This window comes from Osmia lignaria, chromosome 9, assembly GCF_051020975.1.
Source record: "Osmia lignaria lignaria isolate PbOS001 chromosome 9, iyOsmLign1, whole genome shotgun sequence".
Taxonomy (NCBI): domain Eukaryota; kingdom Metazoa; phylum Arthropoda; class Insecta; order Hymenoptera; family Megachilidae; genus Osmia; species Osmia lignaria.
The window spans coordinates 11,604,650-11,625,627 of record NC_135040.1 but is presented as its reverse complement, the minus strand read 5'-3'; the positions used below and the strand labels follow the sequence as shown (position 1 = coordinate 11,625,627).

Sequence of the window (20,978 nt, the reverse complement as noted above, 5' to 3'; positions counted from 1 at the left end):
GTGTTTTTGATAACATCACACATCACTGGTGATACAAAACAAATTGGCTATCATTCGACTAACAATAAGTGGATATTGAAGCGCGAAGACAGGAAATGCTGGGTGTGCAGAAAATTGACAATGGGGAGATCTGTTGGAAATTGAAGATGGAAGAAGAGGAATTATTATCTTTGAAGTTATTTAATAATTTCCTTTCCAAGAAATTTCTGGACTTATACCACAATTACATTACTTATTTTCGTAAATGAATGAAATTCTCTTTAACAGATATGTATTTCTAATAGCTTACGCATAAAATACATTCAGCTCATTTTGTCAATTCATTTTCACTCTACCACGACTTCCGGTATACCTCGAGTATTGATCAGACTAAGGGATGATTACAAGCGGCGATCATGTCGGAACATTTCTAATGGATACGATCCTGGTATCTCGTCTGCAATAATTGATCGCTATCGGTAATTTTCATTAAACGTACGACAGTAATTGCCAGGGGTTACGATTGGTGGAAACGATTCCTATCAGCCTGTGTGTTCGCGTAAGAGCACGGTGGTTGAACGTAAAGAAAAAGAAACGCCTTCTTGCTGTTAATTAATTGCTCTTGAAAGTAGTTTAACGACCGTTCTGCCACGAATAGAAGGTTTTTAAGGGAGAAGCTAAACGAAATCGTTCTACGAAAGGTGGGGATAGAAAAAAAACGAACAAAATAGTGTACGTTTTCCTGCTCTGAAAACGAAAAAATAAGTAGAATTCGCGGTTGTTTCCTATCGATTAAACGAAAACAATATCTCGAGACCCAACAACGATTGTTGGATTTCACCAACTGCTGGCACTATCTCGATGGTCTGCTTTAACAACGCTAAATTTTTGATCAACCGTTCTCTATGGAACTATTGAAATGAAAATAACAGAGAAATAGGCGTGCAACGGAAACCAGCAGTTTTCCCAGGAGTAAAATAAGTGAGAAAGGACGGCAAAGAAACGTAGACGTTGGCTCGAGGATATCGTCTTCGTTTGTAAAAATAGAGGGATGTTTGTAAAGAAACTTTAAAGTAAAGGAAGCTGAACGAACGTAGATAGAAATTGAAAATTCTAGCGTTTAATGTTCCTTTAAAGGAAAAAAAATACTGATCGAATTGAGTAACCTCCTCCTTTTTCGAAGTCGGTTAAAAAGAAAGGAAAGGTGCAATTGCAATGCACAGAAGTGCATCAACTTGCATTCTATAATATGCATCATTAATCATCAATTAATTTTATCTTATGACACATTTTCTACCTATCTTTAACTATTTTAAGGAACCAGCTTGACCCAATTACATAAAACATCTTGTATCGAAAAGAAAGCACCGGAATAGGTAGACACAGCATCCCTTTCGAACGAAAATTGGGGCAAACGTTTAGAGGATGGCAAGTACCGGGCTTTGTCGATGAAAATAACTTAAGACGACACGGTTACTTCGTGTTAGAGATGAACTGTCAAATTGAAGCTAAGCAAAGAATTCAGCAACGTCGTAACGAAATAGTTCACCCTTTGAGGAACGCTTACTGACGCTAGCACAAAGGCATTATTCAAATAACGCCTTTACTCGGGCCTCGTTTGTCGATCTGCTAGAAGCGGGAACAAAATTTCCGGACACTTGCTATGCGACTTAAGATTATAAGGAATTTCCTCAAACATAATAGTAAGAGAAACTTTCGCAGGAAACGAGACCAATGTGATTTAGAGGAACAGCCCAGAAAAAGAAAGAAAAAAATTAAGTTGGGACTGGAGTAACTTCTTATCTTGATTAATAATTTATAGATATATTAATTTGAAAATAAATGAACTTGGTGGTAACTTAGAAATAGTTACGACTTTAATACCTTTCTAAGAAAAATTATTGCATCCCTTGTACGATATTTATCGACACCCCATTGCCTACGAACAAATCTTGTATCGATCTTCAAAGTAATAATGCCAATCGCAGAGAAATATTTGTCCAATTATCCGTTCCGCGACGATTTCCACGATTTTCTGATAAACGACACAGCTGACGTTTGCGATAAAAACGACACATAACGAAGTAGCCGCGGGCTATCAAATAGAGCTACGTTCTTGCATCGAGATTATTGCACACGGTAAATTCTTGTATGCATGTATATGTAGAAAACGGAACGAGCGGTTCGGATTTTATTAAAAACAGGAAAACTGCTGCGTATCCACTTTTTGATACTCCACTCAAGCTTTTTCATTATTCAAACAGGATTTGAGATAATCGACAGACTGCGTATATTTATGCAATTCGAATGCATTCATAAATATAAATTAATCAAAAATTAATTTTATTCTCAATAATCTTTCAATTTAATTAACGTAGTAATAATAGAATCAAAATAAATTAAAAAATTATAAAATCTGCGTTTATATTATATCATACAAATTTATAGAATATGCTCCAAATAGGACAAAATGGCTAAGCAAAAATACGAGCATACAATTACTGTTGAAGAAATACGAGATACTGGAATGAAAATTCGAAAATGGTCGAAACGAAGCGGGAAATTCGCGAAAGGAATCTCCAAGGATTAACGTGCCGGGACATTGTATCGGGTTTCTGCTCTTTTTGCGGTGACTGTGTGCTCGCAATGCTGCCGCATATTTCATAACGAGAACAAGCCCGAGGACGTCGACGACGCCGGCGTCGCGTCGTGACGTAGAAAAATGAGAATGGAAGAGTCGTTAACGTGAAACAGAGGAGATCATTTCCATCCACGCTCCATTTTTCTCTCAGAGACTTATCCGCGATAACGAGCACTTCCACGAGCTCTGCCTTTCGTCGATTTTGCAAATACTTTAACTCGATCACAGCAATAGACTTTCTGTTATTAGTTATTAATGGACCGACGATAGAAATATTCTATGTAGATAGAAATTTCTATGTATTTGTAGAACATCGAACAAGTATAAAATACATATATGTACCTTTTTAAAAATAAGTATAAACAATGCCATTGCATTTAAAATGATTTATCTTTTTTAATTATCATTCATTTCTAGTGTTTTACATTCTTCTGAAGTGCACAGAAATTCCCACAGATTCTTTTGAAACTTAATTACAAAAAGCAACTACAGAATTAATATTATAAGCCATTTACATTTTATCTGTTCCAGCAAATTGGTTTTAAAAACAGCCCTTCTATTTGTGAATAAATTAAGTATCCCTTTGACGTCTTTTCATTTCAGTAACTGAAACGTATTAAAAATGAAGCTTTCTTATTAATGAGAAAGAAACTACAAATAATCAAATGCTTTTTTATTACAGAGATGCATGAAACGCAAAGATTATTAGTGCATACACGACTCGTTACACGATAAAAATAAAAACAACTGTTCGTTCGTGTACAATTAAACGAGAGGTATTAGTAATTATTGCTGCAAACGAACAACCAAACGGCTTCTTTTCCAATCGAATGTCGAACATCGAACTCGTATTTCCTCTATTTTTCTAATCGATTAACCGCATCGATCATCGCGGTCAAACGTTTGCGACCAACTTCTCAGATGATCTGATAGAACCTAAGATCGTGATGTGAAATCGATCGGAAAATCAAGATTTATTTAATCTCAACCAGATTGGAAATTGTTTTCTGGTCTATGGACGAAAATAATGCACTGGTAATGTTAGATTCAACATTAGATTTAACGTTAGATTTAACAAGTTCTTCTGTTGGTCTTAAAGATATGATTGTTATATCTTAATTAAGTTAAAGAATCCCAAATGATAAGATCAAACACTCGAGTATATACTATTCAATTACCACTGTGAGAAGAAAATGGAAAAGTTTTCTTCTTAAAATCGCAAACACCGTTCGCTCGGGTTAGTGGGTTGGGTTCGCTTCAACGGTCGACATCGGTGACTTAATTAAAGCAATTACAGGTAGGATGGGCCGGGATCAACGATATCTCGAGGAGCAATTGCAAAGGAGGGAATCAGAAGTCTCGGAATTGCGTCGGAATCACCGCGAACTCGAAGCAAAATTTTTCCAGCTAGAACGAGCTTTTCAAGTCAACTTGGAACTTCAGAACCGCCAAGAAGTCGAGTTTAATCGCGTAAAACTGGAAAATCAGGGTAAGTAGCATCACGTTCGATGTTTCCCTTATTCAACGAACACCGAAGAATGGTTAAATGAGAAATCGTTTAAATTGAAATGTAAAATCGTTCCTCGTTTTTAATGGAAGCGAACAGGCATTATTTAATCGTTAGCATAAAGCATATAACAAAGCACTCCAGCAAACTTACATCGAATTTTGCTGGACTTGTTAAAACTACGTAACTGGTCGTTTACTTGGAGTATTCTCAAATTATCTCGATCAAATTACTCGCAGCATTGATAAGAACGTATATTTTTCGCGAAAGGGGATGAAATTTCCCCTATTGAGAATTTATGAAATTCAATATGCTCGTTAACGAACGTGCAATTGTTTTCATACGATTCAATAATTCGTATTCGGTTATCTCATATAGAATAGCTTTAATTTAAGATTTAATCAAAAAATGTTCAACAGTTATTACCTCGTTAAAAGCAATATTCATTAATTAACACATGTTCAAAAAAATATATTTTTTAAAAAAATCACCAACTGTTCGAGAATTATAAAATTGATTATTAATTATAGATATGATTCTAAAAATATCCTGATCCTATGAAGATTTTCCTTTCCTCCCTGAACTTTCAGAAAAATTCGAAAATTCGTTACCTACATACACGGGCATTCAATTAAAAATTCGAGATTCCCTCGCGTGAAGGGGATTGATGACTTCTATTGAGGTTCGTGGAAACAAGAATAAAGTATAAAAACAAGCGAGCAAAAAGGATCTTATGAAAAAGTGTAGCTGAAAGTTTTCTAAGTAGAGTTTCCGTCGAAGCTCGACAGATGAATGAAAAGATTACAGGTACGGAGAAATTAATATCTGACTATTTCCCTTAGAACTTCGAGAAATCAACGATGAAACCTTACGGGTGAGAACGGAGCTGAATTCCCGATTAATGAACGCAACGATCGAGAAGGATCATTGGAAAAATGCTTTTCTGCAACAAAAGGAATTAATCAACAGGTACGTCAATATTTCTCTCATATAAGTGAGATTCATCGAAATTGAATAATCGGTATCATCTGCTTTCTTTTCTAATGAATTTACGTGGAAATTAGACAACCAATAATTCCAAGAAAGCTAACCCCTCTTGATAAATCCTTCCAAAGTAAATCACATTCCTCGATACTAAAGAATTTCAATCCACGATTCACCATCGGAGAGAATCGATTAAAGTAACGCTAATCTGTCGAATCTCGCCCTGTTCGATATCGAAACTCCATGGAATGCAATCGCGTCGAGGACGTACCTAGAGAGGATCAAATTAATTAACATTCGGCACATACGTTTACAGAGATAACCTAGCTACGTCTAACACTAGCAGCTCTCTTGTTTATCATTAATCTCGATTAGTCGATGAATCGAGGGAACGTTTTTCGCGAACGAAGAAAAAGAGGAGAGAAAATCGACGAACATTGGCACAATTTGATTCGTCACGAATCTATAGGAAATCCAATTGCGAATTGACCAGTATAGACTGAAACAATCGGGATATAAATGTGAAAAATACACCGGACGATATTCCATCGCAATTGTTTACTCGATCTTCTGTTATGAATTCAAACGTCATACTGACTTTGTTTCGATTGAATTATTAGCCGAGCTTTAGATATGATTTGACAGAAACTTTCTAATTTGATAGATTATCCATTTGATATATGTATACAGTTGAGATATAAAAATTGTTGTTCCGGGTAGATGAATTTTCAACAAATATAACTCGATCTATCATAGTTCGCTATCGAAACTTTTCACTCTTCTTCCTTACACAAACCGTAATCCAAGATAAGAATGATAAGCGATGAGCCTCTATCAATTTCAAACGATTTAAAGAATTCTTCATTAATTTTCTCCTCGATTTTTTATCATTCGTCCCTGTCTGCAAATTGACGAACAACGCAAGGAAATATATCGGCAGGTATTTTGGATGAAAGCGGGAGTTACACGCGCTCATGAAACTATTAGCGCAATTATGGAAATTTAATGGCTTATTTACGTCACATGGCTGCACTACGTACCGGCTAATTCGCTATCGACGGATTATTACATGTCGGCCACAGGATCGAGGAAATGGAATATTTAGAATTACACCGATCCGAATTCGTGCTGTAATTGAAATTTTGCAAGTGGTTTAGACACCGTTGCGCATATCAAACGCATACGCGTTCCTTTGTAAATGCAATAGCTAACCTGATTTAATGAATAATTTCATGTAGCTAAGTATTTTCACTTTGACCTATCAATGAATATCAAAATTTAATCATTTAACGACGAAAGCTGGGTCAATCTTGAATTACACCGATCAAAGATATGAAGTATATAGAGCATCCTGTGTTAATAAAGGCGTGAAGATGTATTATGCGCTTTTCACAGTCAAAGAGTGAACTTCTTAATTAATTCTACATTGTTTATTCTAACACCCTCTGTTTCCCTCCTTCGTTGCCAACTATCGTTTCACTAATTATGAAAGCGCCTCTCATCGCGACTGCGAAAATCTCGTATAACTGGTGAAACGCTTAATTATGAACGCGTATAATTAACAACGTCTACGACGGCTCGCCTTTACGCGATCTCTTTTATAGCCAGACTACCCTTGGTGATCCTCTCGCGCCTAAGCGAGCCCATTCGAGGCTTCTTAATTAACGCGTGGCAAACTAATTTCAAGGGATCCAATTTCGTGTTTTATTCTTTAAAGGGAGACGTTCGAGCAATTTGCATGCCGACGACTGGATTCTCACGTATCGACCAATTTACAACGTTGTTTACCGGAAAACGGTGAATCGAAGCAGGTGCTATCGATAAACCGATCTCGTTTGCGCGATTCACACTCCACGAGCCCTGTTCCCTTTTTTCCACCCTCGATGCGCCATCGAATTGAATAGGAAATAATATAGAATAATTCGTTGTCTGTTCAGCTCGCTACGAATTGTGTTGTCAATTATCGGAAAACCGTGGAGGACAAACTTGAATAGAAAAGCAACGTTTCGAATGACGAATCATCCGAAATACTTGCTCATTTTGATTTATTGATTTTATATTTAATCACCTGCTGAGTATCTTTATAATACGACGAATTATAATAGCAATTATTCCCTTTTTAGTTTCCCTTTGTAGTAAAATTACCTATACAAATTTTATCAAATAATACCTTTATTTTATTTCGAGCAAAGATATAACTTCAAAGTCCGCGCAAGTACCCGTATAATTGTACCGCCATATGTTTGAGTATACACGGGCATGGAACTTCTAATTCCCATTATAGTGTTAAATACCATAGTGCTTACAACAGCATCGCGAGGCCATTAATAATTCGATGCCGCGATGTACTTTACAGCTTCGCGAAATGTCTTCTCAGTGCCACGTAAATTCACTAAATTGTATTTTAATTTTCAGGTAGTAATTGTTTTCCTTGATTAATAGCACACCTCTGCATGAATATTAACTACAATTCCTGACTAATAGCGAAACCCTTGCGAGAATATTAATTCTAATACTTTGAATTTTTCTATCTGCTTATAAATCATTAATAAATTCTTTGTAGAGCCTTAAGATTAAAAAAGGAAGATTACAAATTTTTTAAACTTAGAAATGTTAAAAAGAAAGAATATAATAGCGAGCAGCAGTTCCAGTAAAGACCTCTTAATCTTTACGTATGATATGGTAAAATTAAAGTAGTATTACCTACTTCTGCGGTGGAAAATACAAGGATCAAAGAAACTGAGAGTTTAGAGGGTAAAACGAGGATTTATATCTCCGCTTAACAATTTAATACATTTTACCAAGAGTTTTCAAGAAGTTATTACGGGAAATAATGAGAAAATATCAGAGACACAAAACGTTCGATTACGAGAACAATTCCTTAAACATAATACCTCTTTAATATCCCACGAATTGATAGTGAAACACCTGGTATGCATGTTAAATTACAAAATCGATGAATGGTGATTTTAATAATCGCGATTTAATTTCGCAGTCGCGTCACAGTTCTCTGAGCCGAAAGTAATTAATTCGCCGACAGTTTTCATCGGAAACGAGGATTATCATTTTCGATCTATCGTTCGCGTGGTTATTGAAATCTTACGAACCGCAATCGAGATATAAATTCGTTTATCCGAATCTACTATTAGCATAAGGAATGAAAGTTGGCTTTTGAAATTCGACAAAAGACCGAAAGATTTATGGAATCGCTCGTGCTTGGTAAAAGTTTGAAGAAACGACTCGACTAACTTTGCACATACCCTTCCTCTATTGTTCGCGACACTTTCGACTTTACCTAGCAGTCTAATTTTTCAAACTTTCCGAAAGCATCATCCTCACTTTCTTTCCATTTACGTTCATGGTCATTTTCTCCTTCTTTGCGAATATACTGTGCTTCTAACGTGAAATGCATTATGTTACGTGAATTCTTCAAAAATTAAATTAATTTTCTATGGCTTTTTTTAAAATATAAATGATATTTTAGAACTTTTCGAGAAATCATACATTTAATAATAAATATCTCATTATCATCTATAATTATTACAGATTTATTGCTACCTTTCTAAATTAATTGTCGATGAAATTTTTAATAATTTTAAATAAACGCAGATATTGTCTCGTTTCTCCAATAAAAACAAAATTTTCTCTTTTCTAAAATGATGAGAGTTGGTTAGAAAGGAACGAAGTCAGTATTAATGGATTAATATTGCTTCCAGCGCGATATGAAACACAACCTGACAAAACAGGTAACACTAGGCTCGCTAGTTCGCCAAGGCATACACGATATTCATGCGTGTGAATACGCTATCAGCGAAACTCGCGGGGCTGAAGAGATAGTGCTCCTGCACCATCGTTCATCTCAGTCGCGATAAATTAATTCAATTCGCGTCGTAACGCAGCGCGAAAACGCACACCAAAGTCCACGAGAATATTGGGTAAAGTTACAGGGCTGGCAATAAATTATTATCGGTTTTAAAATTAGAGCAGCGATGAAAAAAAAAAAGAAAAACGTCGGTTGATGAAAATCTATTGGTTGAACGATCGTGCTTTAATTTCATGATAGAATTGACACGATAAATTCTTCTCGTTCTACTGATTTAAATTTAATAGGTGTTCTCTCGTAGAAATTCCAATCAGACTGTTTTACATGTGATATTCACTTCTTTGATTGAACCGTTTTGTTATTAAGATTGGCTATCATGGAATCATTTTATCAAATATGATCAGATATGAAATCTATCTTGGAAATAAAATATTTTTTCTGTACAATGAATTATTTTTTTTATAGCAGTAAGCATTGAATTAAAATAAAATTTTTTATTTCATTGAATAATTAATGGTTAGGGTTGAAAGAAGCTGATGGTGAGAAATCGCGATTAAGCTAATCAAAATAAACTATCAAATAAATAGGCTAATTTTTCAAGAAGGTGATATTTACACAACAGCGTAATTACAGATATCGGGTAATGAAAATGTAAATAAACTAGATATACAGCGAGTTTGTTCAATAAAATGATGAAAATAAAAAGAGTTTGACGAATCGACTGTGTATCCGTTCGTATCTAACGTTGCTTTATAAAATGTTGAGCTAGCATCGACGAAAAACGAAGAAAAGTAAAGTATACAAGAGCCCTCGCGTATTTTTATTTAATTTCGACTCGAGAAGCTTTCGGAAATTGCAGTTTACATGCTGCAAAACGTTATAGAATATTCTTTCATTCAACGGACGCGAACTAGGAGATAGAGGGAATACAAACAGAATAGATCAAATATCGATCAATTTGAAATGATCAATTCTGATGGACGGAATTCTCAATAGACTACAACAATTCTGTAGAACCCGCAGTCCTTTCACCTTTTTCTCAACTAATGATCCATAATGAGCATTTAACTTAGACAGTCGCTAATAATCTCTGATGTTCATACGACCATAAACTCCAAATGAAAAAAAAAAATGAAAAAATTCTGATAGGAACATTAAACTAATGACAACAGACGTGTTACAAAGCTAAAAAATAGATACTTTAATGCTAGTAGTAAATATATTCAACAGTGAAATATTTGCTATATCAAATATTGAAACTTATGATATTTTAAATATTCAATATTCCAATCAAATATTTATATTTCAAGATTCAGAGTATCGATCTTCTAAGCATTAACTAACCCATTACCGTATTTCATGCATTTTTTTAAACTTCGTAAATAATATTTTTATAAATAATAATTACACGTACAAAGTGTCCCATTCATCCACCACGTACTGATAACATTTTTAATTGGTTGGTAAAATGTTAGTTTGAAACTATGCTTTATTCAACTTATCCGGAACAAAAGGACTGAAAAGCGCATTTAATTCGTCGAATTCATGAATTTAAGGATAAATCCCGACACATCGAACACAGAGCGTAGAAACCACTGAAACAATATCAGTTTACACGGCTCGTGTAACCATAAATCCAGTGTGTTACCGGAACAGGACGTTTACTCGATTCGACGGACGAATCGCAATGGTACTGATGAATCGTCAGCAATCAATGCTAAATCATTTGACTTTTCTCTCCTCTCCTCATAATTCTCTCGATAGTTCTACCGATACGTGCACACCATAACACTTACGGATTTCGCTCCTCATGAATAACGAAATTGATTGAGCGAGAATTACTCGCTTCATAAACGAATTGGCAAGCTTATTGTTTGTTAACGAGCGATTTTTCAACGATTGATAGTTTCAGCGAAATGATACTGGATGATTTAAAAGAAAAAAAGCTAGAAATATTCACTTTAATTTGATAAATAAAAGAATTTAAAAATTAAGCAAAATATGACATTTTGAAAAATGCATATCTAGTTTTTGTAAGCATTTGAAAAAAGAATCTAATTTCTGTACAATTTGAAAAAATGTACCTCTTTTTTCTGTGTCCTTCATCTATTTACCAAAATTGCGATCGTCCAAAAATTATCAAAAATGTTTATTTTTTCTGCGATGTATTTTTATTGTGAAACTATTTTCGACTTTTTGGGGAAAAACAAATTTAATTGGTAAACATGCGAAACGAATTAAACGAAAGTGGATTCAAAGCGTTTATATAGATGTCAAACAGGTCGTTCGGGAAATGTGCACATTTGCAATTTCGTACAAACTCTGTGATTAACAAGAGAATTCAATTGACGCAACAATTTTATTGAGTGTTATGCCGCTTGTGACATGAAACAAACAAACGGTTTGAATAGAAAATCTAGTGAAATCCAAAGGGATCGTAAAAATGGTAAAAATAAATATGGGTTGTTAAATCATAGCGTGTATTATTCCTGAAATTAATTTTCCCCGATGATCTTTCGCATTTTTAATTACATAATCAAAATTCAAGTTCTCGGGAAATGCAAAAGAAAAATAGGAAGTTAAAAATACCTTTGAGAAATCATCAAAGCGAAATGAAGGTACATAACGTGATGTTCTTGAAGGTACATGACCTTTGATCAGCGTTACTTCAATGTAACACGGTTTATTTAGAAACTCTTCCATATTTTTAATTGCATAATTAATAGTGAAGTTCTCAGTAAATAAAGTAGGAAAAGGAAATGTAAGATAAATCCGAAAAATCATCAAAATAAAATAAATTCATCGTCAGTATTTATGATATTACGAAGATGATTCGAGTTAGGCGAACAAACTTGTGTATACACCTGCTTGTTTTCCTGCTCGTCGAAAGTACAATCGCGTTGATGAACACGGCTTCGGTGTTGATTTGCAAATTATGAATGAAATCGAATTGCTTCCTTAACGAGAACGCTATCCTGTTATTCGCAATAAAGTATCTCCCAGTGATGAAACGATTTACAACTCCAAAAAAAGAAATTCATTAAATTTGGGCACTCTGTCTAATTTATTTAGTATCTTATAATTAAAGATCAAAAATATAAAAATTTTGTCTATAAAAATAATATGAAGAATTATTGAGAATTACTAATGTTTATAGAAACATCTTGCAGTTATAATACTAAGGTATACTACAATTAAAGTACCAAATATACATGCAGTTTATGCATAAGCACGTGAAATTTGCATCACATATTAGCTTAAGGCCAGGATTGTGTTTGTGACAACATGGAGGCTTTAGGTAGGTTTGTTTGACGAAAGGGAAACGGCAAACTTGTAAGGAACACTGACAAATAGCCTGGCACCGATTAAGTTGAGAAATTGAGACAAAGATTCCGTAAATTGAGACAGAGACTCGGTAGAATGAAAGCTACGTTGCAGGTGTTATATTAAGAAGGTACGTGGTGCGTTTCAAAAGTAATGAGACTATATTCATTAAAGTTTTTCTGTGTCACATTTTTTGTTAGAAAAGTCAAATGAATCCTTATTAAAATAGTCCCCTAGGAGAACGATACCTTAATGAAAATATTTTTTTTATTTCTTATGGTGGATACTTTAATAAAATTTCATTTGGTCTAACAATAAATAGTAATTGGTAGGTCAAAATTAAGATTTTTAGAATTCCTCCTTCCTCTATATTAGCATTTTCCTTGGGAAAGCTTAATTCGATCGCGAGTGTACAGTTTCAGTTTGGTAATTTATCGATATTCGAGGGTCACTGAAATATTGATATGGAAAACTTTCCGAAGATTGATATCCCGTGAAAAAGTCGACGTTCCTTAACACTGAATTTCTAATAAATTATCGCTGCAACCTCCAACATTTCTCGAGTATCATTTACTAACTATATAATGCACTTTCATGTTAACGAAATGGAAATTAGAAACTTTTAGGTAAGTTGAAAGTTTTGAATGGATTCGTCGACAAGGATGCAATCGAAACGGTACTATGTGTATACTACAATATTATATTACGATTATTATATTCTCTTTGATATTTTAAGATTGAAATTTTTACTGTTAGATTAGGGAAGTATCTACTAAATTTTATATTTATCTGTTGAAATAATGAACAAATTTTAACAAGGAAAAATATTACAAATAAAATCATTCACTGCCCAATTAAGAAATTTAATTGTACATCGTACGGTTTGTTTCCAGCAACAACATTGAACGTAACAACACGGTGGCAGAGGTTAAACGAGAATGCGAGGATATTTTGAAGACGACTCGGGAAACGGCGGAGAAACAATTTCAAGAATTGGTCGAGTTATACAATGGAACCAAAGAAAAGGTACACTTCAGAAAGTGCATTAAAGTCTTTGTTTCAATTGTTATAAATTTAACGTGAAAACACGTTACATACACGCGAGCAATCCAAAAGTAAACATATAATACTTTATAGTTAGATACTATTCAGAAAGCAAGAAAAAAGACCATTTCTTTTAGCATAGAAATATTAAATATCATAATTGGATAAAATTTTCGCTTTTCCACGAACTTGTTATTTTCCAAAGAGAATAATAGATATCTTTGGACTTGTAATTTATAAGTTACACAACGAGAAACTGCAATTATGTCCGTAACGAGCTGCTTTAGAAATGTGAAATAACAAAGGATGTCCGAATTTTCCTTGGTACGATGGACAGTAGTTCAAAAGGTTTTGGACGCAATAGCGATGATACATGCATCGTAAACCAACATCAAAGTACTTTTTTAATTGATATGCATTCCGCTGTTGTAGCCAGCCTTTTTACAGAACGCCCAGTCTAGAACGTGTGCACTTTGAAACGTCGCCTTTTTGATACGCGAAATCGAAGTTGTCACTTCTTTTTTTGGCCCTTTTGAATATGCAGTACCCGTGCAAATCCCGAATTTCAAACGACTCCGATATAAGCTACCGTTGGCAAATTTTCAAACTACTGTCTCCTAACATTTAAAGCCATTCTGTTCCCTACTTTTATTCAAGTTTTATTCAACCGCAAAAGACCACCAACCTTTATTTTTTCCTTTTAAGTTCCGTATTTCTCCCAAAATATGCAGAGGGTGTTCAAGAAGGGGTGGACATCCTTGCAGGTGATGGTAACTGGGATGATTTTTAAGAACTTTTTCTTTTACTACAATGCTCATTAAACCTTAGTTTTTGAATTATTAATTGAAAACACTGACCAATGACAACGCGCTAAGCACGCAGGCTCAACCGCGGGAGTGGTCGCTACGTGAGCCGCACCCGACCGTGGTCGCGAACAAACTACTCGACGCGTCGGTTCGTAGCCGACACTCCTACGTCTGCGCCCTATGCGCGCTCAGATTACCCGTTGTTTTTCATTAATAATTCAAAAACTAAACGATAATGAGGGTTTTGGTGAAGGAAAAAGTTGTTTAGAAGCACCCCAGTTATCACCCCCTCCGAAGATATCCGCCCCCAACCGAACACCCTCAATATAATTTTATAGAAAACATATCAATCTCATAAATAATAAAACAATATGAATAGTCTAAGTACAATATATTGCAAAACGCAAATGTTTCAAATAAATAAATGATAGGATCAATTTCACTTTCTTCTAAGAAGACAAGAAAAATTTCGATATAAATAATTCAACTCTTCTATAATAGCTGACCCGATCAGAGGAGGAAATAGGAACGTACGAATCCTCCCGGCAGGAATACGAAAATCGAACTTTCGAACTGGCGAACTTGCTTGAAACTTTAAAACGTTTCGAGGTGGATGTCAGCTCTGTCTGTCAGCTTGTGGCGGAAGGTACAGCATTATTCGCCGTTTCGAAATTCGTTTGTGTAAGTCGAATATATCCGGTCGGTACAGCTTTGAAGAACTTGACCGAACAAGGAAACGTATACGAGGAGAGCATGAAGAATCTGAGGCATCTCGTTTGGACCACAAAAGACAGAAAGGATGAACCGGAGTTGATTTTATTAAGGAAGCAGAATTCCGTTCTGAGAGAACTTGTGAAAAGTCTTAAAAGGAAAGTATGAATCTTTGATTCTTATTCCAAAAGAAAAGTGACACGCGGTAGATGTTTGAAACTAATGTAGACGCGTAAGGATATGTTTCAGCCAATATCATATTTCCTATTTTTCATCTCTTGAGGGATAGTGATGTGTGAATTATTGATCATAAGTATGGGATTACTTATACCGTAATGATGTTAAATATATAATGAAAAATGTCTGGAAATAATTTCATTTCCTTCCTTCTTAATGGTCTGATGTAATAGCTTACAAATAATTAATTAAGATCGATAATCTTTATCGACGAATATAAACTCATATAAAAATGTACACATTTTTTTTCATAAGCAATGTAGCGATACGTTTGAAGTTTCATGAGTTTTTTTAATATTTTGTTTTTGTAGAACGTAATTACAACAGCGTACTAATGAACGATTAATAAATACTACAGCTAAAATTATCTCATTTTCCGTGGAAATAGAAAACGGTGCGAAGTGCAGAATGAGTATATCAACTCGTTAATAAAAGTTAAAGCAGGTGAAAGTATGCTATACAATTTTGAACAAAATTCCTATTTTAACAAACAATAGCAGAACATCGAAAGGACTTATTTAGTGATATATTTTCTCGCACATTTAATGTGAGAAGGAATGATTGTTACATTGTTAATTGCAATATATAAATTGCAAGCTACAATAAAATATTCTAGCATATAGGTAACATAAATTCAACCGAATGAAACCATTTCCCTGTTTTCTGAAAATCAATTGAAACATACAATACTCGTTCTCTGGCAAACCACGCAATACTTTTATTTGTTCAAAATTTTCAATTGTTTTTTCACAGAAAATATGAACATTCATTTATAATACTTGTCGATGTGAAAATAGTTATCCTGCTCTTTAAAAAATATTCATGCTATTTTCTTATTATTGATTCCAACAAATAAAAGATGAATTATAATTATTAAAATTCAAGAAGAATTATTAAACCGTGTAAAAGTTAATTTAAAATATAATTAAATATCTTAATCGAAAAGATACAAATTAACGATAAAAATGGAATAAGTATTAAATACAAATAAATGGCAAACCATCGGAAGTAAATTTTCATATATTGCAAATGCAGCAAGATAAGAATATTCGTACCTTAATATCGAAGCTAGCTACAAAATTACACGATCGAAAAATTATCCCCGTTTCGTTTCACGTTTCTTTCCCATGTGATATTCTTTTTCATACATAAATTCTACGTCGCCTCGATCCGAACACATATAACCGTAAATAGAATCGTCGACCGCGAAAAAAGTAATAACATTACATTTTTCTCAAAACTGATATTGCAAATGTGCTGAATAAAATTTACAAGATTAATTTATTCCTTTATCCCACGAAATCTTATGAATAAAATTTCTTTAAAATACTTTTATCAGTACTTTCAAGTTCTATTTTTTCCACTGCCTCCATTTTGTGCAAAATTTTCAACAAAATTTCAAACAGTGAAATATACAATACTTTCCTAACTTAGTAATCAATCGTCATAAATCGTTCGATACTAATGAACACAAATCCCTATTAATATTCAATGTTTCAAGAATCCTCATAAAACTCGTTAAAAAGTTTCAGGTATTACAAGAAACTCACAACGAGACTGCCAAAAGAGCAAACGAACAGCGTACCGAAGTTACATCTCATGATATTGAAGTAAATTTGCAAAATTGTGAAGAAAACTTACCAAAACAGATGACGTTGGATAAGGAGTACGCTTCAAACACAGAAAATCACAGAAATTCGTTAATTAAAAACAATAATCACAACTTTAATACGGAGAATGATGCAAAGACGCGCGAACCGACTAAGGCGCTCGAGAACTACAATCGAAGGAGCGAATTCGATATCGAGAGTAGCACGATCGATAAGAGCGGGAGATTACTTCATATTGAATCGCATACGAACGGCGTGCTCTGCGAGGAGTATATATTGAAGTTATCGAAAGACCGTGAAATAAAAATTAAATATCCCGTTTTTTTGAATAATAGTGAGATACCAGTGAAAATAGAATTCGTCGATGACGAGAACGAATATGAAAAAACATTATCGGACGGGATGGTGATATTATTTAAACATATATACGCGTTTGTGAATGTGAAACAAACTGGAATACCCTGCAGCACTCAAACGGCCAAAACGAAAACCATCAACAATTTTGCCCAAACTGCAATGACCGGAATCAATTCATTTTCACGTCTGAATGTTGGCGCCACGGTGAGTGAACATTTATCTGAATTTTTGCTTTGTTACTGTCCTTTTAACGATTTTATTGTTTATCCACTACAAAATATTTGGGGGAAAAAATTCTTATCAAGCGTACGTTTTATAACGGTATACCGGTAGTATACAATTATTTGTGATAATAATATTAGAGATTGATTGGTCTATATACTTATATTATATTTCATACAATACAATTGAGAAAAGTACATTGATTTTTATCATCATGACCGGTACAAAATGTAGATTTTATTTAATCAAATATAGATGCTCAATAGTGAAAAACGTGCGATAGAGAGAAGTCTCTGGAACCTGGAACGAACGGTCAGGACTTTAAAATCTAACGCATTAAGTCAAGCACAAATCATGATTAGTAAAGATTCACAATTCTGTGACAATAGTGAAATATTTGATTATATCAAGATACTGACTCAATAACGCTGTGCACAACAATGCCTATCGTTCTTCGAGGTGCACGAATTCCTAATATTACAACAATGTTCGTAACACGTAACAGTATCGAAGTAGGTTTATCATAACCGTAGTAATACTCATAGTATTGAATTGTACATAAAAAAATACCGCTAGCAGCAATTAGTAAAGATGTCACGTGTTTAGAAAAACGTTAGTCGTTAAAAAATGTGTTACGAGGTGAATCTTACAGATAGTTATACACGCACGGTTGTACATTACATACATACATATATAATAAATGTACATAGCTAATGTTTAATCATATTTAAAACTGTAATATATTATATGTATATATCACACTATTTTGAGTAAAAGTTAAACATTCTCGTTTGTTGCCAAAGATATAGGTGCGTTTTACTACATTATTGTACGTGAATTAACTTTCTTTTAGATATTCTCAGAACGTACTTATCTTTTTACATTGAAGTGCGATCTCGTTACATTTGTGTAAATTGGAAAATTTTTATTAAAAATGTGAAATGCAATCTCTGGAAAAATACGCATATGCATAAACTTTAAGTGGTAAATGCTCAGCTTGTCTCTGGTATAATTCCTTCGATCGAAATAGATGGAACTTTTCTTTTTATCCATAATTTCCTCCGTTCGTCATTCCGTATTCAAGTTTTAATTACAAATAGATAAAAAGATCAATAATTATACTAAGTTTACCGTTAAGTAACAACGAAAAAATTTTCATTTGTAACAAACTATCTCTTACAATTACGTTTGCTTTTTGGCAAATAAAATAAATAGCTTCGGCATGCACTATATATCTTAATATTTATGCGTTGATTCTCAAATCGTAAAAAGACAATGTCAGAAACAGGCTTGTATCCAATCATCCGAGTAAAATACTTTTAAAAACGCGACGAGTAAAAAGATCCAGGAAAAGGCAATATTATATTAAAATATGATAACACATCAGAGGAATGCCATTTCAAAACCCTGCTCTTTCCCTTTCTTTTCTCATTCATATTCTTTGATTATTTGCTAATATCCTACTTTGTTATCAAAAAGATTCAAAATTGATTGCTAGATACTTATTTATACCTATACCTATACCTCCTCTCGTTATTTGTGTTTGAGTATACAATTAATTGTTTCTAGAAATGGAAAAAGTTTCTTCTCCGGCAGCTCTGAATTTATCTTTTCTGTTTCTTATGCCTATTTGAGAATGTTCGATTATAATCAATACGATGAGCCTGGCACTAGGAATTTGCATTCCTAGTGATACTTTGAACAACTCGTTGTCCCCACCAGGCTTCAAGGTTGAAAGGTTCAAAATCTGTAATCATAACAAAGATACCAATTAATATAGATTAATATGAACTCTTAGAAATTAGGAAGGTTACCCTTGAGTTGTGGATTAGGTTCTCGTTCTTGATAGTATGTAACAGATGCTCCATTTCTATAATTAGAAGAATTACTATGTGGTTGATTATGACACATATCCAATTCTCTGGATACTGTGTTCCATGCTGCAACACATATAGGAAGCTTAGCAACTGGAAACATTAAGTTTAACGCATTTAAAAAATACCACGAAATACTTACAATCATAAATATACTTAATTAAATCAAAATGTTGAGCTACGGTTTCTGATTGATGTCGCGATGGGATAGAGGATGGTCTCTTCCCATTCATCGCCGTCATTTGTGATCGACCGCTACAACATACCATTTTGAAAGAATTTTTTAAACGTTCATATAAATTTTCATTACATGGTTTACTCCATTTCAACATTTTACAATCTTGTAGCAATTAAAAATAATTGCGGAATGTTGAACGAGGAACGTATCGGCATGAAATTATCGACTATTAACTTAAAAGGTTAAAACATGCATGTAAGATGTAAATATGAAAAACAGGAAGAAAACATTCATTATAATTCATTGACGTATATGCAGTAATATCTACAGCCTGTGCAGTAGAAGGAAATGGACGCCATTTTATTGATACGCATACAGCTTAAAGCATAACCTATTTTATACAATGACATATATATATATATATATTTAGACTTATAATATGGAATATTATAAAGCAAATTCATAATAAATAATACTATAATACAAAGAAAAAAGGATGATAAATTCAGGTTATTATTAATCAGTTAGTATCATGCAGAGGCATCTCTCTTGTCAGAAGCCACGTATACCGAGAATTTCTTTCCAATATACGAATGCAATTACATTTTTATTAAAAAGCCGTGATAGAATACATCGCTAAGAAACATAATTAAAAAGCTGGAATGAATGAAAGGATTATAAAATGTTCAGTCAGTCAGAAAAGTTACAAAATAATTAATGACAGGAAGGGAACTTTCGAAGAGAAAATGTCAGTGGGAAAGATGGCGGTTCCAGTATGACAGCTAATGCGATGTTTTGTGATTCCCGCCTGTTCCTATTTCATTCGTTTAACACTGTTGCTTCTGCATGCTCACAGCAATGAAACGACTGGCAAGCTGCCAAAGACAAATATGAGACTATCCAGGTGGAAAATATCTTATGGACGACGCAGATCAGAATGAAATGGTAAAATGTAGAGACGCGGGAACGAAGAAAGTAACTCTTGCGATAAATACCTCATTTTCTTCGTTCTGCGTCCAGCCCCTTTAACACCGGAATTCCGTGAAAATCGCTACTCTCAAGGAAATTTCTACTCAATTTCCACAAGCGCAAGTATAAATGCTCCGGGGAAAATAAACAGTCGAGTAGCTGCGCGAAGAAAGCGTTTGTTTCTCGCAACAGCTGCAAGAAGCTTTCTCCGAGAACTGTCAACAATAATAGCTCGAATACAGCGCTCGGATGGTAATGTAGAAAGTAACCGCCACTGGCGATAGGCCAGTGTCACAAACGAGCTATAGGACAGACCAATCACCTTATAGGAATTCGTGTCGTACGATCTGAAATACCGACGTCGCGACGTCCGAAACCTTGTCCACGGACGAGGCGTACGATAGACCACTCACGTATCGCATTTTTGAGTCACGTAATCAGGAAGGTCTAGAACTTAGAACCCCCTTATCATTTCCGTGTTATATCAAATAATATCGATTGATATTACATTACAGCGCTATTGATGATAAGAATTAAAATTAAAAAAATTGAAGAACTTGTTAGACCTTCTGTACTGTCTACTTATAAAATGATGTTTTTGTATTTAATTTTGCATTTGTTTCTATAAATACAGTGAAAAGTGTACTATCTATCTACCATTATTGATTTACTTTAGATTTATTTATTAAATATGAATTAGAATACATCTACA

At 34.0% G+C, this 20,978-nt stretch overlaps 3 protein-coding genes across 7 annotated transcripts in view; 1 reads left to right on the top strand and 2 right to left on the bottom strand.

Moving 5' to 3' along the window:
• Nmdar2 (glutamate ionotropic receptor NMDA type subunit 2) overlaps positions 1–16,901 on the bottom strand; it is a 179,111-nt gene extending 162,210 nt beyond the window's left edge. For all 4 annotated transcript variants that reach the window (XM_034328851.2, XM_034328879.2, XM_034328870.2 and 1 more), the window contains exon 1: positions 16,698–16,901. The gene's annotated coding sequence lies outside the window, so the exon portion shown is untranslated. The remainder of the gene's footprint in view (positions 1–16,697) is intronic.
• The window catches only part of LOC117606470 (uncharacterized), a 108,139-nt gene continuing 90,694 nt past the window's right edge, over positions 3,534–20,978 (top strand). Inside the window, exons 1-8 of one of the 2 annotated variants that reach the window (XM_034328939.2) lie at positions 3,534–3,655; positions 3,745–3,857; positions 3,918–4,109; positions 4,970–5,096; positions 13,152–13,284; positions 14,610–14,754; positions 14,818–14,981; positions 16,583–17,227. In XM_034328939.2, the coding sequence (XP_034184830.1) occupies positions 3,923–4,109; positions 4,970–5,096; positions 13,152–13,284; positions 14,610–14,754; positions 14,818–14,981; positions 16,583–17,227 (1,401 nt within the window). In that variant the 5' untranslated portion in view covers positions 3,534–3,655; positions 3,745–3,857; positions 3,918–3,922. The remainder of the gene's footprint in view (positions 3,656–3,744; positions 3,858–3,917; positions 4,110–4,969; positions 5,097–13,151; positions 13,285–14,609; positions 14,755–14,817; positions 14,982–16,582; positions 17,228–20,978) is intronic. The other variant, XM_034328929.2, reaches the window with a different exon arrangement.
• On the bottom strand, positions 17,316–20,501 carry LOC117606491 (MAPK regulated corepressor interacting protein 2). Its single transcript, XM_034328995.2, has 4 exons — positions 20,293–20,501; positions 19,262–19,374; positions 19,060–19,185; positions 17,316–18,992 (listed from the first exon to the last, which is right to left on the bottom strand). The coding sequence occupies exons 1-4, from the start codon at positions 20,295–20,297 to the stop codon at positions 18,916–18,918; spliced, it is 321 nt and encodes a 106-aa protein (XP_034184886.1). The 5' UTR covers positions 20,298–20,501; the 3' UTR covers positions 17,316–18,915.